This window comes from Marmota flaviventris, chromosome 5, assembly GCF_047511675.1.
Source record: "Marmota flaviventris isolate mMarFla1 chromosome 5, mMarFla1.hap1, whole genome shotgun sequence".
Taxonomy (NCBI): domain Eukaryota; kingdom Metazoa; phylum Chordata; class Mammalia; order Rodentia; family Sciuridae; genus Marmota; species Marmota flaviventris.
Genome location: NC_092502.1, coordinates 105,017,087 through 105,044,377, shown reverse-complemented (window position 1 = coordinate 105,044,377; position 27,291 = coordinate 105,017,087). Strand labels below are relative to the sequence as shown.

The window sequence follows — 27,291 nt, the reverse complement described above, 5'->3', positions numbered from 1 at the left end:
TACTATAATTTCAGCTGCAAAGAAAAAAAAACAGTCATTATAAATTGAAAACACAAACAAAAACAAGCCTTTTTAAACTATTATTGGGGATTGAATCCAGAGATACTTTATCACTGAGCTTTCAATCCTTCTGCCTCAACTTCCCAACACACTGGGATTACAAGCTTGTACCACCATGCCCTGTACAAAAACAACTCTTACCCACTTTCCAACTCAAAATTCATTACATTCCTCCCTCTTTAGATGATCTCTTTATAATAGGTGGGCCACAGAGTCAATCTTTTCCTTCTGCTTATGTTACTCAAGAAAAGTTCACATCCCCAGAAATGCAAAAAACAAGATGGAGGAGGAGGAGGAGATTCACTAAATAGATCTATAAGCAGTATTAAGGAGGGGGTCAGGAGGAGCATGGGAACAGTGATAAGTATGCACAGCTAAGGTTGACAGAACAATGAAAAAAATAGCTAACATATTGAATATGCTGATACTTCACCAAATACTTAAAATATTAATCAATCAATGAGGGAGGTACAATTGTACCTTACATTTTACAGGTACAGGAAGCTTTTAACACAAAGAGTCCCCAGGTTAACAGTGCTACTAAGTGACAAAGCTGGATTTTCAACCCAGAGGTTGCATTTCCACAGCCACTTTCTCCTGCCTTCTCTAACATAGGCAATTTTGTAAGGGGCAGAGGTGCATGCCTGTGATCCCAGTGACTCTGGAGGCTAAGGCAGGAGGACGACAAGTTCCAGGCAGCCTCAGCACCTTAACATGATTCTAAGCACCTTAGAAAAAACCCTGTCTCAAAATAAAAAGGGATGGATATGTAACTCTGTGAAAAAAGTGCCCCTGAGTTAAATTCCCAGTGCCATAAATAAAAAATAAATAAAGAAAATAAGCAATTTTATAAGATAGTAATTGTTGAAGTTTGATCAAATGTACTTGGGGGGTGCATTATAGTATTTTCCACACTTCTGTATATATTTGAAATCATCCAAAAATAAAAACAAAAATTTTTTAAAACCCTTTTTTTCTTTCCATATGGGGGGGACTATATTATAATTATACAAAATGAAACCATTTTAAAAAACACCGACCAAATTTAGGGTGTCCGGATCGTCTCTTTTTGTAACAATGGAATAGGTAAGAAAATACGGATCAGTCAAACAAAACACACAAACATTTCTTCTTTTTGTGTGTGTGTGGCTGTCGCTGGGAGTTGAACCCAGTCTCTCACACATGCCAGGCAAGAATCCTACCACTAAGCTACATCCCAACCTTGCGGAAGGCTCACATGTTTGTTTCTAGCTAAGGCAGATGGTCCCCAGTTTTTGCGTAGGCTGAGGTTATTCTGAGCTATTCTAAATTCTGCCCTCTTCTTCCCACCTCACAATCCAAGCAGAGAGCCAGTAACCTAAAACTCCTAAAGCCCTATTGACTGCGATAAGGACACTGGGATAAAATGAGAAATGTATAGAGTTTAGAGTTCATGTTAAATTTGATTCTGCCTTCTATAAATCCCTTCTTGTTAAATCAGCCTGTTCTGTAAAATGAGAACAATGAAGCCTACTTTGCAGAATAAAGAAGGAAAACAGAAATGGTCCACACTGTCATCCGCAGTTAACCCTTTAAATTGTTCAATCGCCTTCCTCCCCTTTTCGCCTCTGCAAGGGGATCTGAATGAAAGCTAACGTTCTTTGTCGAAAATTAAGATTTTGTAGTGTTTATTGTCCCTTGTTGTCAAAAACGACTGATTAAGCCCCAGTGCGTGGGAAATCCACACACACCTAAGCCTCTCTTGGACACGGGACCTGCTTCTCCGACACCTGCAAACGCCAGGAGCAGCGGGGCCGGGTGCAGTGGAAGCTCTGGAGCTGCGACCCCGCCCTCGGGGAGCGACCGCCCACCCCCCCAGGCGCGCACGCGCAATAGCTCGCCAGCCACGCCGGCGGCTGTTGTCAGGGCTCAGCGGGGCTGGGCGGCTAGCGGACTGAGCGGAGGCGTTGCCCCGCGGAGGGCGGGCGCGGGCTCAGTTTTTCAGATCGACGGGTGGCGACAGTGGCTGAGCGTGCGAGGGAGCCGTTGCTTTTCCGAGTCGCTCTCTTCCAGGTTCCGTCCGGTGGTCGGCATGGCCCGTGAGTGTGCAGACGGGTGAGGGAAGCGGCGGGCGAGGGAGCCCAGTACCTAGCCCGACACCGGGGCAGAGGCGCGGCGGGAGGGGAGCGGGGGCTGCCGAGTGAATCCCCTTGGGTTCTCGCGGACGGGGACTAGGGCTGCCCTAGGCAGAGGGATGGTCAGTTGGTTCCAGGTGGCACCGGCGCCTTGCCCTCAGCCGCGAGTTTGCCTGGTAAAGAACACACCTCCAGGAGGCGTGGGGCAACAGCCACCCCAGGAAGGGTGCTAGTCTGGAGGCGGTCCATAGCTGCTGCTACGTGAAGTCTGAAGGCCTGATGAGGATTGGGTGGGAGTCCGGACTGGGTGTTCTCCCTACTTCTTTTGTTTGGCCCTCACAGGTGATGTTTTATGAGCATCTGCATTTGCTAGCTTTAACAATCCAATTGTGATGGGCTAAACTTGAGCTAGGTGGGATCTCGTGTGTGTCTTTATCCACCCACACCCTTCAGATGCTAGAACTTATTTTGGAATTCTGGCCCGTATAGACATACCATTGTAGTGCCTGTTTTAAAAGCTCGGGTATTTATAGCTAGTGAACACCTAGACTGATATGATAATACTCTTAAGTTGTTAGGTATTTACGTTTAAGCTTCCTCGTCAAATCTGGGAGCACCTCTGTGCAGTGTTCTGCTTGCTTATTCATTAAAAAGCAAACTTCAGACTCCTTTAAATAAAAGCTCTTAAATGCAATTATTAATAATTTTGAAGATGGGAAAAGAGCATGACTATTTGTCTTTGTAGGTGGAAATCAGCGAGAACTTGCCCGCCAGAAAAATATGAAGAAAACCCAGGAAATTAGCAAGGGAAAAAGAAAAGAGGATAGCTTGACTGCCTCTCAGAGAAAGCAGAGGTGAGTGGAACTCAGAATTTTCAAGTCACTGAAATTTTTATTAAAGCCACATTTCAGGAAATGGAAAGCATTTTTTAAGCACAGAAGGGGATAACAGTTATGAATATCCATTTTGTGCCAAGCATATTGAAACCTTGTGGAGTAATCATCATCCCCACCTGTGGACAAAGAATTTAAAGCTCTGACGCTCTCATTTGATTTGAAGAGAATCTCACACAGCTTCTCCACAACTATAATAATTTTATTCAGCAAAATAATAGAACATCTTCCATACACAAAGCAGTTAAATGCTAGGGATACATCTTTAAAGCAGTGAGCCTACCCAGACTAGTCTGGGTGACAAGTGACTCGATTACAGTAATAACTGTCCTGGAGGCAGTAACAAAAGTACATGTAGCTACACTGACTCCTGAAGAGCCATTGGGTTGAAGAGAATGCATGTAAACAGCTTGATGATATATGACTTTAATGACAAATAGTGCTGAGGACAGAGTGCAGAGGTAGATCACCTGTTTAGCATGTGTAAGACCCTAGGTTCCATCCACAGTACCACCAAAAAAAAAAGTGAGGGGTACTGGAGCTGTAGCTCTGTGGTAGAATGCTTGCCTAGTATGCTTGAGGCCCTAATTCCTAACACTGCAAAAAACTATATGACAAGTAATACAGAATAGCCACAGAAATACTTTAGTGAGAGCTTAGGTGAAAAATGAATGCATTCATGTTTTTTAAAAGAAAAAAAAAAACTAACCAAAGGTTAATTTTACTCTCAAATCTTTTTATTTTTCTTGGTGCAGAAGACTGAAGATTGAAATTAGGTCTCTTAGTACCCCTGAGGTACACCCCCAACCCCATATTCTAAAATCAAATTTTATTGTTTCTATGGAACTTGGAGGTCAATGAATAACTGACTAAATGTGCTTCATTGTGACTTGGGGTGTTTCTCAGTCCTGTACATGGGTATCACCTGGCATCACAGCTGGTAAGCCTGTGCCCTGTACTCAGTTTGATTTTTTTCTTTTTGGTACTGATGCGCTTAACCACGGAGCCACATCCCCAGCCCTTTTTATTGTTTTTTATTTTGAGATAGGGTCTCACTTGATCTTAGCCAAAAGGCCGAGAAGCGATAGAGATAGGGTCTCACTAAATTACTGAGGATGGCCTTGAACTTGCTATCATCTTGCCTCAGCCACCCACACCACTGGGATTAACAGTGTGTACCACCACACCCAGCCCCAATTCTGATTTAATTAGCCTGGTGTTGGTCATTAAAAGCATGCTGGGTAATATTTATTTTACCTAAGTTATAAATTAAACCTGACTAAAAAATAGTTCCCCAGGTGATTCCATTGTGTAGCTGCAGTTAAGATTCAATTGTTGGTCAAAATCCTTCACTATCACTTTACACTTTCTTCTAGTGACAGTTGTTATTTAAGCAATGAGCTTTGCCTTAAATTTCTTTTTACCCACTTTGGGGTAAAAGTGGTATACATAAGTGACCCTGAAATAGTCTTTTTACTGCAGAACTTATTTGAGCTTGGTTCAGAAATAGCCATTATTTACTGAGTACTCCTTATAAAACTACTTATAAAGCTATTCCTTATAAAGCTCTGTGCTAGCTGTTCTGTATGTGTTCTCTCTATTCATCATAGCTCTTTTCTTTTTCTTTTTTAAAAAAATTTTTAGTTGTTGATAGATGGTTATTTCATTTATTTATATGTGGTGCTGAGAATTGAACCCAGTGCCTCACACATGCCAGGCAAGTGCGCTTCTGCTGAGCTACAACCCCAGCCCCGCATCATAGCCTTTTTCAAGATAATTGTTTTAATCAGCTTTTTCACTGCTGTGACTAAAAGATCTGACAGAACAACTATAGAGGAGGAAAACTTTATTTGAGGGCTCATGGCTTCAGAGGTCTTAGTCCATAGAAGGCCAGCTCCATTCCTCAGGGCTTGAGGTAAGGCTGAACATCATAGCAGAGGAGTGTGGCAGAGCGAAGTGGCTCATGTGATGATCAGGAAGCAGAGAGAGGGCTGGAGTTGTAGATCAGTGGAGGAGCACTTGCCTGGCATTTGTGACGCACTGGGTTTGAGTCTCAGCACCACATACAAATAAAATAAAGGTCCATCAACAACTAAAAAATATTAAAAAAGAAAAGCAGAGAGAGATCTCCACTTGTCAGATACAAATATATATATCCCAAAGCCACACCGCCAATGCCTACCTCCTCCAGCCACACCCTACCTGCCTTGAGTTAACCCCTATCAGGGGATCAATTCACTGATTGAGTTAAGACTCTCGCAACCCAATCATTTTTCCTCTGAACTTTCCTTTTTTTCCCTTTTATTTATTTATATATATATATATAGTATCGGGGATTGAACTTAGGAGCATATGCCACTAAACCACATCCCCAGCCCTATTTTGTATATTTTATTGAGAAACAGGGTCTCACTGAGTTACTTGGTGCCTTGCTTTTGCTGAGGCTGACGTTGAACTCATGATCCTCCTGCTTCAGCCTCCCAAGCCACTGGGATTACAAGCATGTGCCACCATACCCAGCTCCTCTGAACCTTCTTGCATTGTTTCACATGTAAACTTTTGGGGGACACCTCACATCCAAATCATAACATTCCACTCTGGCCCACAAAAGCTCCATTCTGTCCATTCCCAAGAGTCCCCATAGTCTCAACAGTTCCAAGATTTTCCAAAAGTTCAAGTTCAAAGTCTCCTTTGAGACTCAGGGCAAGCTTGCATTGTGAGTTCCTATAAAATTACCAGCAATTTTACAAGTATCTAATTTTTTTTTTTTTTAAAAAAGGGGGGGATATAGAAAGAAGGGCTCAGACCAAAGCAAGACTGAAGTCCAGCTGGGCAAACAAGTCCTATAGCTCCATGTCCGACATCTGGGGCATATGACATGGTGATATTCTGTTCACCGGGCTTCTGTAGCTCTGCCCCATGGCCTTGTTGGTTACAGCTCAACTGGCTTTTCTGTTGGCTTGTCTCTGTTTGATTCCTGCAGCTTTCCTAGGACAATGTCCCACATTATTGGCATTTCTTAATCTTGGAGGTCTCCACTGCAGCTTAGGCCTCCTCCTCACCTCTCTACACTTTGCTCTCAGGGCTGCTTGCAGGGACTCTGACCCTGCTGCAGCTTACCTGACCTCCCAGGCTTTCCTTTGAAATCTTGGTGGAAGCCTCAAGACCTTCTAACTCCAGCATCTTGCATTCATGCAGAATCAGCACCACATGGTTGATGCCAAGTTCTGCTGCATCTTAAGCAGTAATAAAGCCTCCAGGGACCACAGCTGTAGCAGCCTCTGAGTGCCTGGGTAGCCTCTGTACCTTTATAAATTGGATATTTGAAAATTGCTTTTAATTTTACAGGAACTCACAATGCAAGCTTGCCCTGAGTCTCAGAGGAGACTTGAGCATGTTGAAAAAAACTTCTTAGGCCTCTTTGTGCAAGAAAGAACCCCACTGCTCTTTTCTCAAGAGAATTTTCACTTTTATTCTCTTGAGCCCAAAAGCTCACATGTGAGACAGTGTAAGAAGGTTCAGAGGAGAAATGACTGGGTTGTGAGAGTCTTAACTCAATTAGTGAATTAATCCCTATGTGAGGGGTAACTGAAGGTGGTAGGGTATGTCTGAAGGAGGTGGGCATTGGGGGTGTGGCTTTGGGATATGTGGGTGTGGTCTTACCAGGTCCTCAGATTCTCTCAAGCATTCTTTCTTATTGTCTCTGGGCAAAGTCTTCAGGATTTCTTTAGTGGCAGCAATGTCTTTAACAACTGCAACTTCCTTAGCCCAGGTTTTACTCCTGCCTTTCAAGTCCAAGTGTTTCAAATCTTTCTTCTCTGCTTTCTGCTCCTGATTATCACAATAAATTTGGCTAAAAGCCACCAGTAATAGCCATGCCACCTCCTGAATGCTATGCTGTCTAGACATTTCTTCCACCAGATTAAGAAGTCCATTACTTTTAAAAAATCAGTCTCAAAGTCTCAGGACATGGGCAAAATGCAGATAACTTCTCAGTCAGAATGGCCTCTACTCCAAATTCCAATAGAGTCCTCTTCTGAATCCTCTTGAGCCCATGGTCCTATTGGCATTGTCTTCTGAGCTCCCGCCAGAATTGGCCACTAAGCTCCATTTACAACAGTCTAAAGCATTTCCAGCTTGCACTGCCAAACATCTCAAAATTCCTCCCACCAATTTCAAAAAGATCCCAAAAGCTTCTGAACCACATAGTCAGGATAGTCACAAAATGATCCCACTTCTTGGTACCAATTTATGTTTTACTCAGCTTTTTCATTGCTGTGACTAAAGGACCCAACCAGAAAAATAGTATTCACACCAGTCAGGATAGGAAACTAAAGCTTTGGACTGCAGTAACATTACTAAGGTTATATAGCAAGCACGACAGAGCTCAGTTTCAAACAAAAGTAACTATATGACTGTTCTGTTGTTCTATATTTTTTTCTTTGTAGCTGCCTTGTTTTTCCTTCTTTATTTTTACTGTTGGCTTTGCATAAATGTCTTAGTCATAGACAAGGGTATTCAATCCTCAATTAAAATGTAATTCTAAATCTATGCAATAACATAGAAAAGCCTAGACTTTGAAATTGGATGGACATTGGTATTTATATGATTTGGAGAAAAATCATTCAATGCTAAGCTTTTTTTAAAATATCTGAAACACGGAGACAATAACTCAGATTTAGGCCGAGCCAGTAGTGCTTGACACATAGTGGGTGTTAAATATATAGTCATTAGTATATTTTTACAATATGCAGCTAGGGGTGTAGCTTAGTGGTGGTGATCGTGATTAGCATGTGCAAGGCCCTAAATTAAATGTCCAGTGCCAAAATGCAATTTTTTTTCTTTTTGTTTTATCTTATAGTACTGGGGATTGAACCCAGGCCTTGCACATGCTAGGCAAACTCTGTAACACTGAGCTACAGCACCAGCCCATAAATTTTTTAAAAAGTAAAATAAGGATCCCATGAACTCATGAATCACCTAGTCCAGATAGTCTGGTTAGAGTTCACAGTTAATATAACATATGGAAATTCAGTTAGAGATAAAAGGTTAAGAAAGCACCCTGAATATCTGGCTTTTCTTAAGAGTAAGCCAGTTTTAATTACTAGCTATTGGGCTCCTGGCTTGTAAGAAACTGAATTGTTTCATAACATCTGTGTACTGATCCTAGGTACTAGTTAAGATGTCTAGGAGACTTCCTGAGTTCCTCTTTCAGGAAGAAAATTAGAGTGAATTAATCTTAACTGTTTCTCAGAACAACCTTTATATACAAAATTTCTCCAATTCTGAAAGAACTTGAGATTATTTGCTCAAGGTTATGATAACAGTAGGACTGGTGTTCAAAATAAGATCTGACTGCAAAGGCTTTCTAGTCTTTGCCTTTCCATTCTGTTATCATCTATAAAAACCAAAACCATGCATATTTATATCTACATTTTAAAATTGTCTTCTGCTGGGCGCAGTGGTGCATGACTGTTATCCCAGCAGCTCAACAGGCTGAGGCAGCAGGATCAAGAGTTCAAAGCCAGCCTCAACAAAAATGAGGTGCTAAGCAACTCAGACTCTGTCTCTAAATAAAATACAAAACAGGGTTGGGATGTAGCTCAGTGGTCGAGTGCTCCTGAGTTCATTCCCTGGTAGAGATGGGGGATGTGGCTGGGGATGTGGCTCAGTGGTTAAGCACTCCTGGATTTAATCCCTAGTCCCCAAAATAAATAGTCTTCTAAAGTACTGAATGAGTTATGTATAGAAAACAAAAATTAGTTTTTCTGTGACAAATTAACAGCCTTTTCTCCCATTATAGGGACTCTGAGATCATGCAACAAAAGCAGAAGGCAGCTAATGAGAAGAAGTCTATGCAAACAAGAGAAAAATGACGAATGGCCTTTGGAAGACCTGGGTGCTACAGCCAACTGGGTGCATCATATGCTCTAAGATTTCTTAAGAGTGAACATTCATTACATATAACTTATCTTTATAAAACTGTCTATTTTAAACTTTACTTTTCAGCCTTGGTGTGATGTTTTAGCACTGTTCTTCAAAGAATAAAGTACTAACCATGCATGTGACATATTGGTGAACATTATTTTTTTATCAGCCGTGAAATTTATGTAATTTAGTAGCTAAGTAATGTGACTCAGTTGCATCCCTTATATAACTCTAAAATTAGATCTGTAAATTTAATTTTATTGTATAGGGCTGGAGATATAGCTCAGTGGTAGAGTGCTTTCCTAGCACGCATAAGGCCCTGGGTTCCACCCCCAAATCCACACAGAAATATTGATTGTATAATTTGAATTTAAGATTCCTTTGTACTGGACATGGTGGCACATGCCTGTAATTCCAGCTACTCAGGAGGCTAAGGCAGGATGATCGTGAGTTCAAAGCCAGTCCCAGCAACTTAGTGAGACCCTGTCTCTAAATAAAACGTAAAAGGCAGGGGGTCGGGGTGGCTGGGGATGCGGCTCATTGGTTAAGTGCCCCTGAGTTTAATCCCATTACCAAAAAATAATACTAATAATTTTTGCTTCATAATCAACTGGTTTTTGTATTAATAAGTTACAATTCATAAAAAAATTTAAAGCCATAAGTAGTACTTATGCTGAGGCCTCTCGTTTATATTCATTTAGTTGGTGTTCCAGGTAGTTGGTGCACCACCACACCTGGCTTAGCCTGAGGTTTTTGTTGTTTGTTTGCCATGCTGGACACTGAACCCAGAGCACTCTGCCATTGAGTAGCATCCCCAGTCATTTTTTTTTAAGGCAGGTTAAGTAAATTGCTCCAGCTAGCGATAAATTTTTAATCCCTCTACCTCAGCCCCCAAGTAGCTTGGATTATGGGCATGTACCATTGCACCCAGTTAATTTTTACATTTTTTAAAAATATTGTTTTTAGTTATATATGGACACATTATTTTTTAAGATTGAACCCAGTACCTCACACATGCTAGGCAAGCACTCTACCACTGAGTCACAACCCCAGCCGTAAATTTTTTTTATTAAGATAAATCCTTGCTAAATGGCTCAGGCTAACCTTGAATTTATGATCCCCTTGACTCAGCCTCCCATGTAGATGGGATTACAGGCATGCACCATTGCACTCAGCTTGGTCTGAGTCTTTATCTTTATAAGCACAGATCTTTTTATGGTCTATCCCTTGGATTAACTTCGGTCTTCAACATTTTCTATGGTGGTAGTCACAAGGGCAAAAAGGTTACAACCATTTAAATTACATTCTAATAAAAGAGATTAAGTCTGATTGTACCACATAGATTCATTATGGGTCTGATTTCTGTAAATCTTATCTCTAAAATTATGCAAAGAAATAAGCCATGAATACAAGAAACTTTTTATGCTTTAAGCTCTATTATTTATATGCTTTCTTTTCAAGCAAATAATTTCCATAGTTTAAATTATCCTATTTGGAGTTGAAGGAATTTTAGGCTTTTGAAAACTTAATTCCTATAAATCTAGGGAAAATTAGTTTCCAAAATAACACGGATATTAAGATAAAGATGATGTCTGGACTATAATTAATCCTTATGACACAAATTCAAAACTGTTCTTGAATAATTTTATGGCACTTAAATTCATTGCTAAAATGAGGTCTTTTTGTTTTAGGTACGAGGGATTGAACCCAGGAGTACTTAACCATAGAGTCATGTCCCCAGGCCTTTTTATTTTTTATTTTGAAACAGGGTTGCATTAAATTGCTTAGAGCCTTATTAAGTTCCTGAGGCTAGCTTTGAACTTGTGATCCTCCTGCCTCCTAAGCCAGTGGCCTGCACCACCACACCAAGCTAGGGGTTTTATTTTTAACTTCAACATGACCATAGGGTTCCTTAAGGCAGACAAGAGTTATCTGAGAAGAAGAAAATTAAATCTAATTATTGTTATATGTTGTCAATGGACCTTTATTTTATTTATTTATATGTGGTGCTGAGAAACAAACCCAGTGCCTCACACATGCTGGGCAAATGCTCTACCACTGAGCCACAACCCCAGCCCAAGATAAAGTTATTTAGGTAAAGTAGTACTAATTTTAGAATTTAATTTGGAAAATACCAAATTCCATGCAACACTTTCTTAGGCATTAAAAAAATACTGTCTTAGCTGGGGGTAGTGGCACAGGCCTATAATTTCAGCAGCTTGGGAGGCTGAGGCAGGAGGATCAAGAGTTCAAAGCCAGCCTCAGCAACAGCAAGACGCTAAGCAACTCACTGAGACCCCGTCTCGAAATAAAATACAAAATAGGGCTGAGGATGTGGCTCAGTGATTAAGTGTCCCTGAGTTCAATCCCTGATATCCCCCCAAATTTAAAAAATACTGTCTTAGCCAGACATGGTGATGTTTGCCTGTGATCCCAGCAACTCTAGAGGCTAAGGCAGGAGGATCCCAAGTTCAAGACCAACCTCAGCATTTTAATGAAACCCTATCTCAAAAAATAAAAAGGAGCTGGTGGTGGCAGACATCTATAATCCCAATGGCTTGGGAGGCTGAGGCAGGAGGATTGTGAATTCAAAACCAGCCTCAGCAACTTAGGCCCTAAGCAACTCAGCAAGACCCTGTCTCTAGATAAAATATAAAAAATGGCTGGGAGGGTGCTGTAGTTGTGGCTCAGTGGTAGAGCACTTGCCTAGCACATGTGAGGTTCTGGGTTCAATCTTCAGCACCACATAAAAGTAAATAAATAAAATATAGGTATTGTGTCCGTCTACAACTAAAAAATATTTTTTAAAAAGGGGCTGGGGATGTGGCTCAGTGGTTAAACACCCCTCGGTTCAAACCCCAGTACAGAAATAAATAAAAAGGACTTGGGGTGTGATTCAGTGGTAAATCACCCCTGGGTTTAATCCCTAGTAGCAATTTTCTTAATTCTTTTTTTTTTTTTTTTTGAGGGGGGTACCAGGGATTGAACTCAGGGCACTCCACCACTGAGCCACAACCCCATTTTTTGTTTTTCATTTTATTTAGAGACAGGGCCTCACTGTGTTGCTTAGTACCTTGCTTTTGCTAAGGCTGGCTTTGAACTTGTGATCCTCCTGCCTCAAACTCTAGAGCCACTGGGATTACAGGCATGCACCACTGTGCCCAACTGACTTAAATTTTTTTTTTTTTTTTTTGTACCCGGGATTGAACTCAAGGGTGCTTAACCACTGAACCACATCCCCAGCCCTTTTTTATATTTTATTTAGAGACAGGGTCTTGCTAAATTGCTAAGTACCTTGCTAATCTGCTGAGGCTGGCTTTGAACTCAAAATCCTCCTGCCTTAGCCTCCGGAGTTGCTGAGATTATAGGCCACCCCGCTCAGCTTGACTTAAATTTTTTTTAAAATTAAAAACTGTCTTACATCATCCTCAAAAGGAGGTAGTGCATTATCCTTAGCAATTTTCATGAGTCCTGTTGAAAATAAGGTGTACTGAGTCAGTTTCACAAGTTACTTGATTCTTTTTTTTTCTTTACTTAAAAAAGGTTTATTTTTGCTCCCTTGCTTCTTTCTGAAAAAAATTTTTTTTATTAGTGGCATGTATAAGAAATTGTGATCCATTTATCAAACAGTAGCCTGTTTGTGAAAAATTAAGCTAAAAGGGAAAATTGATCACTGATATTTTTCTGGCTTTAAAAAATTATATTATTTCCTAACTTTTAAAATATGCATTTTTGTTCTTTTTCTTTATATTTTTTACAGATGAGAATAGTTTACCCACTTCCAAAAATTAACAATCTTTTTTGTATAAGATTCTTTTCAAGGGCTGGGGATGTAGCTCAGTGGTTGAGCACTCATTTCACAGGTGAGAGGCCCTATGTTCAATCCCTAGCACAGCAAAAAAAAAAAAAAAATCCCTTTTAAGCACAGTGATGCTTGCCTATTATCCCAGCTACCTGAAAAGCAGGAAGATGACAAGTTCAAGGCCAGCCTCGGTGACATAGCAAGACCCTGTTTCAAAAGAAGAAAAAGATTCTTTTCAAGTTCTACCTTGTAAAGAAAGCTTTTCTGTTCAAGGCAGTACCATGTAGTACCTTAGCTTTGAATCTACAGTCTGCTTCAAAACTAGTGTACTTCGAAAAATATCCCTAAAGTGAAACCTAATAAAAAAAATTTAACTTTGAAAGAATATGATATTTTTGTTTTATCCTCTGTATCAGGGTTTTCTAGCAGTGATATAACCTAAACAGGGAGCATGTTAACTTCTTTAGATTAATTCTAATTCCTTTTGGTGGTGAGGACCCATTAAAGCAATTCCAACAAAGAAAAATTCAATTCCTAGTACCGTCAAAAAAAAAAAAAAGTCTACTATAGTTATCAATCAGTTCAGAACATCTATTAAACTGCCTCCTTGGTTGGGCATGGTGGCACATGCCTATAATCCCAGTGGCTCGGAGGCTGAGGTAAGAGGATTGGAAGTTCAAAACCAGCCTCAGCAATTTAGGGAAACTCTGAGCAACTGAGAAAGAACTTGTCTCTGAATTAAATTAAAAAAAAAAAAAAAACTGGGGATGTGGCTTAATGATTAAGCACTTGTCTTCTATCCCTGGTACCATAAAAGGGGGATTAAATAGGACTGTCAATTATAGCCGGGGATGTGGCTCAGTGTTAATGCCCCTGGGTTCAATCCCTGGTACCAAAACCAAAAAACCTGCCTCCTACAACTTTCTCTACTAATGTACTTGTTATATGGTAACTAAATGTTAGAATTATTATCTTTAGAGATGGCCAAATCATAAAAATATCACTGAAAAAGAAGAATGACAAAAGTATGGGGCTGGGATCGTGGCTCAGTGGTAGAGTGCTCGCCTAGCATGCATGAGGCATTGGGTTCGATCCTCAGCACCACATAAATGTAAAATAAAGACATGTGTCCACCTAAAACTAAGAAATAAATATTTAAAAAGTATGCTCAAACACACTTCCCTATAAAGTCCATGAATAACCAGGCCTGGTGTCCTATTCCTATAAATCTAGGTAGTGAGGCTGAGACAAGAGGATCACAAATTTCAGCCCAGCCTGGGCAAATTATCGATACTTGTCTCAAAAAACAAAAAGAACTGGAGATGTGGCTCAATGGTAGAGCACCCCTGGGTTCAGTTCCCAGTATTGGGAGAGAGAAAATAGATGTTTCTGTAGCACAAATAATCTAATGCACATTAGAACTTCATAGATTAGTCTACAATTGGATCATTTGCCAAAAGAAAATTGAGATTTTCCTAATTTGATATCATAATTTGTAGAAATATTTTCCATGCCACATACTATTTTTGCTACTTTGCCAACTGTGTATGACTTTTCTTACTGGATATAGTATAGAAATGTTTCTTTAAGGACAACATAGTTTTGTTTGCTTGTTTTTTGGTTTTGTGGTACTGGGGATTGAACGTAGGGCCTCACTTGTGCTAAGCAAGCACTCTACCATAAAACTATATTCCTTCTCCACAGGCAGCATAGTTTTATTATTGAGCTTTTTTTCATACTTGTGTGTTTACAAGAAATTTCCCTACCAATCTGGCTATAATTGACAATCCTATTTAATTCCCCCCCCCCTTTTTTTTTTTTTTTTTTTTTGGTACTGGGAATAGAACACAGTTGAGCCACATCTCCAGTTCTTTTTAGTTTAGTTTTTTTTTAATTTTTTTTTTTTTAGTTGTCAATGGACCTTTATTTTACTTATTTATATGTGTTGCTGAGAATTGAACCCAGTACTTTACACATGCTAGGCCAGCACTCTACCACCGAGCTACAACCCCAACCCTCTTTTTAGTTTTTGTGATAGGGTTTCACTGAAGTTGATTAGGGCCTCCCTAAGTTGCTGAGAATGTCATCAAATTTGCAATACTCAGTCACTGGGATCACAACCATGAGCCAACACTCCCAGCCCTATTGCATATTTTTATAAGCATTTACTACATGACAAAGACTCATTATTAAAGACTTTTGTTGTTGTTGGAGTGATGCATACCTGTATCCCAGCGACTAACGCAGGAGGATCTCAAATTCTAGGTCAGACTGGGCAAGTTAAGTGAGATCCTGTCTCAAAACAAAAAGAGCTAGGAATGTGACTTAGTGGTAGAACACTTGCTGGCAAGTACAAGGCCTTGTATTCCATCACCAGTACTGGGGCTGGGGAAAGACTACTTTCTGTTGTTCAAAGTCTCATTTGACCTTGAATCACTAAAGGTGACTATTAGAGTAGCCTATGAATACACAATATAGAGTCAGATTGGTTTTTTTTTTTTTTTTTTTGGTACTGTGCTTTGAACCCAGAGTTCTCTACAATTTTGAGACATGGTCCCGATAAGTTGCCAGGGCTGACCTTGAACTTTTGATCCTCCTACCTCAGCTTCCCAAGTGATTGGGATTACATGTGTACACTACCATGTATATATGCTTGAAGAAGTACCATACCAGCCAAGTGTGATGGCACATACCTCTATTCCCAGCAATTTGGGAGGCTGAGGCAGGGGGATCACCAGTTCAAAGCCAGCTTCAGCAATTTAGTGAGGCCCTAAGCAATTTAGTGAGACCCTATCTCAATATAAAAATAGAAAGGGCTAAGGATATGGCTCAGTGCTTAAAGCACCCCTGGGTTCAATCCCTGGTACCAAAAACAAAACAAAAAAAAAACCACACACTCACACAGAAAACCTCTGATTTCATATTAGAATTTTTGTTTGCAAGGAACAGAATGAGATTAATTTATTAATAACAAAATATTTGAATGGGTAAGACTCCAGAGTCAAGGAAAACTTGAAGATTCAAAGTTCTAGAAAGATCAAGAATGGGAATAGCTCCAGGTTCCTTATGAGTAGGCGCTGTAAAGTTTTGTTTTTTTTTTTTTTTCTCACAGTGCTGCTGCTAATCAAGTTGAAAATTTGACAACTATGTATAGTCTTTATGTCAGAGTGCTACCAACTGAACTAATTTGGGTTATGTTTCCAACTCTCAGCAAGGGGAAGGCAGGTTGCCTACATTGATGGTAAAATCAAGACTACATCCTATAACCAATTGGTAGTTCCTCCAAAGAAATTGAGGCTCATTGCCAAAGGGAAAATGATTTCTGGGCCAACTAAAACAATAGGTGTTCAACGCTCTTATTACAAGGCTAAGACTAAATCTTATTTATTTTTAAGACTAAATCTTATACATACAAATACATGATAAGGCAAATCATGAAGGAATTAGGTGAATGTTTGATTTGTGTCTACCAACATTTCAAACCCCCAAACTGCAGTGCTTCCTCATTTCAGAAAATCTGGTAAAATGAAAAAAAAAAGAAGAAGAAGAAGAAGAAGAAGCTAAAAGAGACTTGACATTAAATTCTAAATAGAAGTTTCTTAGAAAACATCTTTCCTTTTTTTTAATCCTCCCCTTCCCCCAGTACTGGGGATTGAAACTAAGGACACTCTATCCCTAAGCTACATCCCCTTTTTAAAATTTTCATTTTGGGACAAGTTCTAAGTTGCTAAGATTGGCCTTGAACTTGCAATCCTCCTGCCCACTGTACTTGGAAACTTTTCACTTTCTTAATGGTGTTTTTTGTTTGTTTTGCTCTGTTTTGTTTTGTGGTATGGTTTTGGGTATCAAACCCAGGGCCTCACACATACTAAGCTCTCCACTCTACCACTGGGCCACATCCCCAGCCCTTAACCAACCTTATTAATGCTCTTGAATTTATCTTTTACTTTGTTCAGTGTTATTTATGTTGTGCTTACTTTAAAAACTGCCGCAGTCTGGCTGGGCACAAATCACGAGCCACTCAAGCAGGAACAAACTTTATTTCCTTTATTTTATTTAACTTTATTTTATTTAACTCCCACAGCATTCCTCGCACACTCCCCGGGAACTCTCCCAAATGCCATCCACGCGGCTCCTCCAGGAACACACTGCCTCCACCGGGCTCTGTCCAATCTCCCCGAACCCCCAGGAGAACTCACGGGAAACCTAAGCTCAGACCATGAAGATGTTCTCTCTCTTTTTTTAAATTGATACCAGGGATTGAATTTAGGGGCATTTCACCAGTGAGCCATGCCACATCCCCAGCCCTATTTTGTATTTTTGCTGAGGCCAGTTTTTTTTTTTTTTTTTTTTTGGTGTAATTTTTGGTGCTGGGGATCGAACCCAGGGCCTTGTGCATTCAAAGCAAGCACTCTACCAATTAAACTATACCACAAGTCCCCTGAGGCTGGTTTTGAGCTTGTAATCCTCCTGTCTCAGCCTCTTGAGATGCTGGGATTACAGGCATGTACCACCATACCCAGCAAGATATTCTCTTTTAAAAGATATTTTCTCTTAAAATAAAGTGCTGGGCCACTGTACCTGGCTCCCCTTCTTTTTCTCTCACTTTTTTCCCCATGTCCTTACAAAAAAAATCTCAGACTGATGACTGATGCGGGGGCAGTAGGGGCACTCTACCCCTAAGCTATGCACAGGTAAATGTGTGTGCTAAGAAATAGCATAGTAGACTTCTTTTCCTAAAGTAAATCTGACCTGCATCCACTTAGATTAGGCGCCCCTGCTGAGGAAGAGAGACAGGAGTACAAATGGAGAGTTGAGAAGCCTTTTAGAATTACTAGCATTTGGATCTGGAATTGTTAGACCAGGACGCAAGAAAAGACCACTGACTCCAATTAAAATCAAATTAAAGCAAGCTTATTATTTCGACCGGTCGGGCTGCCTCTCCCTCCCAAAACGGCGGGAACAAGACAGCATCCCAGTTTTCCTGCAGCCTAGCTTTATAGCCCAGAAAGTTACACAAGGGGGGGTTACAGATAACAGAACTCTGACAAGCATCACACTAATGGTAGTTTACATTTTTTGCTGGCCCCAACATCAGAATTTATGAGGACCATTAGAGCCTCAGAGAGGGTCGTTGTCTGGCCAGGGAAGGCCAATATTTATGAGGTGTCACTAAAGTTTCAGAGAGGGCTGCTATCTGGTCAGAGAGCCAGGCATGGGTGAGTTCAAGGCATGGACAGGCATTCCAAGCAGGTTCAGAATTTGCAGTAATTTATAGTAAAGCCGAAATTATCTTTTCATGGCTTTGTGGCGAGATGCCCAATTTTAAGAAAAGATCAGGTTGGGTCTATCAGAATGTACCCCAGAAGCCCCTGTGTTAAAAGCTTGGTTCCCAGTTTGGTGATATTGGGAGATGGTGGAAACTGGAAGAGGTGGGACCTAGGAGGGAGCCTTCAAGCCCTGGAGACAGACCCTTGAAGGGAATTAACTGTGGGTCCCTGATATCTATCTCTCCCAGACCCACCTCTCTCCTTCCTGGAAGTGAGGTGAGTGGTGTTTTGCTCTGCCAAACACTTCTGCCAATATGTGCTGCCTCACAACAGCCCCATGCAATTTGGCTGATCAATCATTGACTGGAATCTCCAAAACTGTGAGCCAAGATAAACCTTTTCTCCTTATAAAAAAAGTAAGAGGCTGGGGTTGTAGTTCAGTGGTGGAGTGCTTGCCTACCACATGCGAGGCACTGGGTTCGATCCTCAGCCCTGGAAAAAAAAAAAAAAAAAACAGCACTGTCCTTTTAATTTGCACATAACCTGTGTCCATCTTGAATTAATTTTTGTATATGGTGTGAGAAGAAAGCACAGTTTATTTCTTTTCTTTTTTTTTAAATAAATAAAGGTTAAATTTATTTTAAAAAATGATCTTAGGGATTGTTCTAGAAGAGCACATGTAGAACTGCCATATCCTTTTTCAGTAGCTACAGAACAGAACATGGCATTATTTAGATGGACCATTGCTTATTTAGCCAGGTTTTAATTGTTGAATGTTTGGATTGTACAATTTTTTTTTTTGCCATCTCAGCAACAGTTAATGGTATATCCTTGAACATGCATCTTTGAGCGCACGTGCTGATTTATAGAATCAGATGGCACAAATAGAATTGCTCAGTCAAAAAGCATGTACTTTCTTGTATGAGTAGAGCTTGCCAAATTGCCCTCCTCAAGAGAATTTTTTTCCTTTACACCTGCCCAGCAGTACATAAGAGAGCATATCCCTAAGGTCTTTTTCCCTGTCCCCATCCCTCTCTAGGCCATATCAGAGTCTGTTTTTGAAAGGAAAATGATTTCAGTCTGGACATGAACATTATTGTTTTGAAAGTTCACACTGTGGATGTTAGCAGTCTTTCAATAGCAAGTCACAGAAAATCTACATCAAACTAATTTAAGCTGGAAAAAAAAAGTTAAAGACATTGGGCTGTGGTTGTGGCTCAGTGGTAGAGTGCTTGCTTGCCTAGCACATTTGAGGCACTGGGTTCAATCCTCAGCACCTTATTTAAAAAAAAAAAAAAAAAAAAAAAAAGTCAAGACATTTATTGGCATGTGTAACAAAGGTCCAGGGTCAAAATGTGCTTCAGGCATAGATGATTTGAGGGAGAGCTACCAAGTTGTTCAACAGCTTCCTGGGGTGCATGCATAATCTATTAGAAGAGTGCGAATGGGGCTCCCTAGAGTTAGGGGCTGTATTTCAGGGACACAATTAAGATTGTGAGGACTTGTCTCTTCACATTTCTCAGCCCTACGTCTTTGGGGGTTGCTTTGTTCTCAGGCAAGACTTTCTCTAAGCTCTCCTAGTTGTAGTTGTAGGTTTATATTCTATCCATATTCTATTTATAACCTTACAACAAAGAGCCTCCCCTTCTCTGTAGATGCAGTAAATATCCCCAAGTCACTTCTCATTGATCTGACTGGGTCAGGGACTCATCCCTAATAGTGGTCATTCTTGGAAACATTTTTTGGTTTGCTTGCTTGTCATCCATTCCCTGTTCTTCTAATAATAGTACCTTAATTTATTTCCTAGCTCTCAGTCCACAAGTTCAAGGGCCCTGCCTTCTTCTAGGGGGGAGCATGCCACCTGCCGCAGTCTGGCTGGGCACACAATCACGAGCCACCACACAGCTTGTAGATTCAAACAGCAACTCTTTATTCCCGAACTCACACCAGCCGTCTACAATCACGTTCTGGGGAAATCCACGTTCTCTGCCCAAATCCACCTCCACTGGGCTTCTATCTCCAAAATATACTGTCTGAATCCCGTGAGAACTCAAGGGGAACTCAGGCAGCAGGATACGCCCTATTCCCAGCAGGAATAATCTTAAACCTTAAACCTGGAACCTAAACCGGGAACGCCCTAATCCGCCTTGGTCCTTGAGCAAGGTCACCTACATTCAATGTCACTGCAACATGGGGTACGCTGGCAAGGAAATTGTCATACCTACTTGGCTAATGGCTCCCAGCAGCCACCCAGGCTTGGCCTGTCAGCTAAAGCCATTCTGGTTCTCAGCCACCATCACCACCCATGCCACTAATCTTTCTGTAGCCTAGATGAGTTCTTCTCAAACTCAGATACAACTGTGCATACAGATTACATGAGGGTCTTGTACAGAAGCAGTTTCTGATTTGCTGGATCTGAGGTGGGCCTGAGGATGCTGCATTTCTAACAGTCTCTCAGAGGATGCCAGTGCTGTGGATCCAAGGGCCACACTTGGAAGCAAGGGGATATAGTTGTGCATCCAGTGACCTTTCTGGGTTCTTTCTAGTCTTAAAATTTTGAGATTCAATAGCAAACAGAAGGATGTGAAACAAAATCTCCACATGCAGTCCATTCAGTTTGTCCCTGTTTCTTGTAGCAAAGGGAAGTCAACAATTTTAATGTCACATTTATCAGATAATATGAATATTATTAAAACATTCATTCATTGTATGAATACAGTTTTGTTTCCTGCCTTGTAGGATGGGGGATATTTCTTTTCTATATGGATATACAATTGACCCAACAACAATGATTATTTTTTTCCTTGAACTCCAATTTCTTTTCTTTAATTAATTTATTTATTTTATAGTAGAATGAATTTTGACATATTGTACACAAATGGAGCCCAACTTCTCATTCCTCTGGCTGTACATGGTACAGAGTAACTCCAGTAGTGTAATCATACTACTATGTGTATAGGGTAATACTGTCTGTCTCATTCTACTGTCTGTCTCATTCTACTGTTCTTCCCATCCCCACAGCCCCACCCCTGCCCTCACTCCCCTTTATACAAACCAAAGTTCCTTCATTCTTCCCTATCTCCCTCCCTCTCCCCTCATCCCCCACTATGGATCATAGTGCAAATGCCATAATTTCATTCTTCTTTAAGGCTGAGTAATATTCCATTGTGTATATGTACCACCTTTTCTTTCCCATTCATCTGTTGAAGGGTACCTAGGTTGGTTCCATAATTTAGCTATTGTGAATTGAGCTGCTATAAACATTGACGTGGAGGCATCACAATAGTATGTGGATTTTAATTCCTTAGGGTATAAACTGAGGAGTGGGATAGCTGAGTCAAATGGTGGAGCCATTCCAAGTTTTCTGAGGTACTATGGTCATTTTTTATTGACCATTACCAAATGCCATTTCACAGAGTCAGGCAAAATGAAGAAAAAAATAATTACAAAGAAAAAAATTAACTTTCCAACTAAATACACCCCTCAACAAACTTATCTCATTCTCCTTAGCAAACCAATGTCAATAGCTACATATTTCTCTTAGTGCTCATGCAAACATGTATGAACACACATACACATAAGTAAGGGATATGGGGTGTATTTGTTTCTGGGAGCTGCAACAACAAATGAACACAAACTGGGCTGGGGTTGTGGCTCAGTGGTGGAGTACTTGCCTAGCATATGTGAGGCACTGGGTTCGATCCTCAGAACTACATAAAAATAAGTAAATAAAAATAAGGTATTGTGTCTGTCTACAATGAAAAAATATTTAAAAAAAACAAATTACTACCAACTTTGTGGCTTAAAACAATAGAAATTTACTTGTTCACATTCTATAGGCAGAGTTTCAGCAGGCCCACACTCACTATGAAGGCTCTAAATTTTATTTATTCCAGACATTGCCTGGTTTGTGGCAGCATAACTTCAATCTCTGCCTGTATCTTCTTGAGATTTTTGTATCTTTTGTTACATCTTTCTTTATTTTTTTGGTTCTTTTTAGATATATCTTTAATTTTTAAAAAATTTTTTGAGGGGAGGTACTGGGGATTGAACACCGAGGAGCTTTACCACTGAGCTACATACACCCCAGTCCTTTTTTATTTTTAAAACAGGTTCTCATTAAGTTGCTTAGGGCTTCACTAAGTTGCTGAGGCTGGCCTCAAACTTGTGATTCTCCTGTCTCAGTCTCCTGGGTTGCTGGGATTATAGGCAGGTACCACTGGAATGGTTGCAACTTTTGCCACTACAACAATTCTGTAATATATAGGGTCATACTTATTTATCTCTATTTATTGGTGCTTTTATTTCTTTAAGAATGGATTTTAAATGTAGCATTCCTGTTTTAAATCTTTATTTTTCAACACGAAGGAAACTCTTCATTTACCCAAACTCTTGATAATATCTCTAATATTACCAACCTGAGTGGAAAGTGGTTAGTTTTTTTTTAATTAATTAATTTATTTGTATGTGGTGCTGAGAATCGAACCCAGTGCCTCATGCATGCTAGGCAAGCACTCTACCCCTGAGCCACAATCCCAGCCCCAGAAAGTGGTTAGTTTTTAATTTGAAATTCCTTGATTCTAGAAGTTAAGCATTTGGGGGGGTGGGTGCGGGGGAAACGGCCAGCATCTCATTGGAGGGATCTTCTGTACAGAGGCATCCAAGCCACGCTAAATGGCCACCCTAAGTGTTAGTATCTCAATTAAGCCACACTAAATCTTAATATCTTAAATAATTAACAAATAATAAAGCACAAACACTCAGAAATATATTTACAAAAGTGAAGCCCCTGATAGATCTCGTCCACATGTGTTTATCCCATGTGACAACTCCAAAATATATTATTCAAATTGGAAATGTGATTACTAATCATTTAAAACTTTTTTATTTGGTCATAGAGAAGTTCCAAGAATTACTGAAGAAAAGGTTTTGGGCCAGGCACAGTGGATTACATGCCTATAAACCCAGTCACTTGGGAGGCTGAGGCAGTAGGATCATAAATTTGAGGCCAGCATGAGCAACTTAGTGAGATCCTGTCTCAAAAATGAAAGGGCTGGGGGTGCAGCTCAATAGTAGACTGCCCTGGGTTTGATCCCTAGCCCCCCACAAAAACAGTTATTTATCTTATGGTAAGTTAATTTTGCATATATAAAATTGTACAAATGCATGAGATCCTAGGTTGAAACACCCAACTCCAAAAGAATTATGCATGCACACACACACACACACACACACACACACACACACTGTGTGTGGGGGGGTACTGAGGATCAACCCAGGAGCACTTTACCACTGAGCCACATCCCCAGCTCTTTTTATTTATTTGAGACAAGGTCTCACTAAGTTTCTTAGGGTCTCACTAAGTTGCTGAGGCTGGCTTTGAACTTGCAATTCTCCTGCCTCAGCCTCCTAAGTTATTTATGCCACCATATCTGGATATATATATATCCTATCTCATAAATCTCCACATGAGATACTTATTTCCATCATATATATATATACATATATATATACATATATATATATATATATATATATATATATGTGTGTGTGTGTGTGTGTGTGTGTGTGTGTGTGTGTGTATTTTTAAGAGGAAAAGTTTATTTTGGATCATGGTTTCAGAGGTTCAGTCCATGGTCCATAGTTCTGGACCTGAGGAGAGGCAGAACATCAATGGTGGAAGGGCATGTGGGTGGAAAAGTGCTCAGGACATAGCAGCCAGGAAATAGAGAGAGAAGCCTTTTTATTTTTTTGTCTTGAAATAGGGTGTCAATAAATTGCCCAGGATACCCTCAAACTTGCAGTCTTCCTACCTCAGCCTCCAGAGTCACTGGGGTTACAGGCATATGCACCATGCCTGGGAAAAATACATATATTTATTATGTACAAATTGATATTTTGATATGCATCCTGAAATTATCACCACATTCTAGGTAAACATAACCACTACAGTTACTATATTTGTACTCTTTGACCAATATCACGCATTCTTCTTTCCCCCAATTCTGTGTGTGCATGTGTGTGTACACTAGGGCCTCACACATGCCAATCATGTGCCCTACCACTGAGCTACATGCCTAACCCTGGTATTTTGAATACATATAGAAATCAAAGACATTTAGGGAGGATCCCTTGAACTTCCTTTGCTGGATTTAAAAAAAATGTATAGCCAGATCTGGCAGTGCATACCTGCAGTTCCACAGACTATGGAGGCTCAGGCAAGAGTTCACAAATTTGAGAATACGAGGCCAGTTATGCAATTTAGAGAGTAGGGCTGGGGGTTAACTCAGTGATAAAGTGCCCTTGGGGTAAATCTCTAGTAGTGCATGAGAACACAGACACACATTATGTGCATGAAAGGAATTTGATAAACTCAGAACATTAATAAATACTTTGGCTTGGTTGTAACTCAGTGGTAGAGCACAATGCTGTGAGTTTGATTCCTGCTGCAGTTGTAGCTTAGTGGTACAACAAGTACTTAGCAGGTTCCAGGCCCCAGGTTCAATGCCCAGAAACAAAACAAACAAGATACTAGAAAAGTGAATGGTAAGTTCCTATAAAGAATTTAAAACCTGTTTGATTAAAAAATAAAAATAAAAAACCTGTTTGATCCATGTAAAGATAAAATATGTTTTGACAGTCAGGATGGTGGTGTGTAGGAGGGCAAAGATCCTTAGTCAAAATGTAGAGAGAAGGCTGTGTCCTGCCTGGTCTGAGTTACTCCATGATATATAGAACAACAATTTCAGGCTGTATCTAGCCCCAAGGTGGTCCATTTTACAAAATAGCAGTTTGCCATGAGTTCCTCCATTTGAGTACAAATGCCATGGTGGAATGACTCTATACTTTTTTTATACAAATAAACAACCACCATCTGCTCAGCCCAACTATAAGGCACAGTTAATAATTTATTCCTGCCTACTTACCATATTAAATAAGGAACACACGGACTCTTGGACATATCAAATCATATCAGAAACACCAGATATAGGAGCTTATTGAGCTCACAAGATGTAACTCCCTCATAACACATAAAAGGAGACACACCCTAAGACTGGACACAGTGGCACACACAAACTCATGAGGTTTAACAGGCATTGAACTCCTGATTCTGTTCCCAGGGCTCCAGCACAGCAAGATCCCCCTGCTTGCCATGGCCCACTTTGGAACTGCCTACAGTCAATACCCACACCTAGATCCAGTTCCATGCCCCCAAACAGCTCTCACACACCAGTAAGTTTTTTGGTTGGTTCCTGATTAGAAACTTTTCTGATCGCTTGCATTTGTATCTGGTCTTTGCCTTTGTTCTTGGTACTGCCTCTTAAAACTCTGTGATCCCCTAAACCTTTTTAAAATTTTATTTTTCTGAATTGTAGCTGGACACAATACCTTTGTTTACTTTTATGTGGTGCTGAGAATCAAACCCAGTGTCTTGCACATGCCAAGGCGAGTGCTCTACCGCTGAGCCACTATACCAGAACCCATTCCCCACTTTTTTTTTTTTTTTTTTTGATTGAACCTAGAGGATGCACTACATCCCCAGCCTTTTTTTTTTTTTTTTTTTTTTTTTTTTGAGACAGTCCCACTGAATTGCTGAGGCTGGCTTTAAATCTGTGATTCTCCTGCCTCAGCCTCCCAAGTAGCTGAGATTATAGATGTGTGCCACTACACCTGGCTTCTCTAAGCCTTTCTTAGCCATTCTGTAACTTATATATCGTGTAAAGTGTGATGTGTGACGTCAATGTTTTAGTTGTTAGTAATTAAGATTGGAATGGAATAAAAGAACCTGTTATACCCTCAGTCACAACACCAAGTGAACTATGTTTCTGTGAATTGAAGTGGATGAAATTAATGTAACTTGTAAATTTATTCTAACACTGTGGGAAGATAAAATGTATCCAGTTTATGTTGATAGCAAAGCTAGCTCAAGACAATCTATACAGTATTTTATAGGGGGAAACTGGGGATTGAACCCATGGGCTCTCTATCACTGAACTACAACCCCAGTCCTTTTGATTTTTTTATTATAGGAGACAGGATATCCCTAAGTTGCTGAGGCGAAGGCTGGCTGGAACTTATGATCCTCCTGCCTCAGCTTTCCCAGTCACTGGGATTACAGGCTGGCGCCCAGCTTTTTTACTTTTGAGACAGGTTTTTGGTAAATTGCTGAGGCTGGCCTTGAACCTGCCAATCTCCTGCCTCAGCCTCCCCAGTTGATTCTACTTTTTTTTTTTTTTAACTTTTCAATTTTGGAGCCCAGGATCGCTTTGCGCAAGAAAGGCAAGCGCTTTTTTAACACTGAGCTACATTCCAGCCCACTTTTTTAAAAGAATATATTTTTAGTTGTTGATGGACCTTTTTTTATTTATTTATATGCAGTGCTAAGAATGGAACCCAGTGCCTCAGACATGCTAGGCAAGCGCTCTACCACCGAGCTCCAACCCCAGCCCTATAGCCCGCTTTAAAAACAAAGAAAACTTGTCGGGCCTAAGTTGTGGCTCAGTGGTGGAGCACTTGCCTAGCATGCGTGAGGCACTGGGTTCAATCCGCGACACCATACAAAATAAAATGAAGGTATTGTGTCCATCTACAACTAAAAAACAAAATAAAATGTTTATATTTTTGAAACAAGGATTTAACCCATGTACCACAGAGCCACATCCCCAGTCCTTTTTATTTTGAGACAGGGTTTCACCGAATTGCTTAAGTCCTCCTTAAACTGCTGAGGCTAGCTTGAACTTGAGATGCTCCTGCCTCAGCCTCTTGACTCGCTGGGATTGATTACAGGAGTGCGCCACCACGCCGGGCTGCTGACCCTCATTTTCTTAATTACCTTCTATTAACATTTCTGAGAGTTTATTGTTTAAAACAAGGCAAAACACAAAACCCTGACGGGAGCCGTCAACTCCAGCAGCTAAGTGAGGCCCTAAGCAACTTTAGGGTCGCAAATTAAAAAATAAGGGCTGGGCTGTGGCTCAGTGGTTAAGTGTCCCTCGGTTCAATCTCTGGTACCAAAAAAGAAAGAAAGAAACCCTGATGGAATCACTTTACAAAAATACAACAAAGCGAAATCAAAGAGTTGGGAGAGAGAGGAAAGAATCACCCAGGCGACCAAGCCGAGAGGGCGGTAACAATTCAAAGCCAGCTTGAAGAGTCGCCCAAGCCGCCCTCCGGGACACGGTGCTCTTCCTGTCCCAGAAGCCCCCGCGGCGGAAGTCGTCACT

The 27,291-nt window shown here is 40.5% G+C and overlaps 1 protein-coding gene across 1 annotated transcript; it reads left to right on the top strand.

The window, feature by feature from the left end:
• Positions 1 to 1,963: 1,963 nt before the first annotated feature.
• Positions 1,964 to 9,135, top strand: LOC114086562 (small EDRK-rich factor 1). The gene is made up of 3 exons (XM_027927870.3): positions 1,964 to 2,138; positions 2,920 to 3,028; positions 8,871 to 9,135. Exons 1-3 carry the CDS (start codon positions 2,132 to 2,134, stop codon positions 8,941 to 8,943), a joined length of 189 nt encoding a protein of 62 aa, XP_027783671.1. The 5' UTR covers positions 1,964 to 2,131; the 3' UTR covers positions 8,944 to 9,135.
• The last annotated feature ends 18,156 nt before the right edge of the window (positions 9,136 to 27,291 follow it).

Coding starts and splice junctions, on each gene's coding strand:
- LOC114086562 (XM_027927870.3), top strand. Junction 3,029..8,870: donor GCCTCTCAGAGAAAGCAGAG/GTGAGTGGAACT, acceptor CTCCCATTATAG/GGACTCTGAGATCATGCAAC.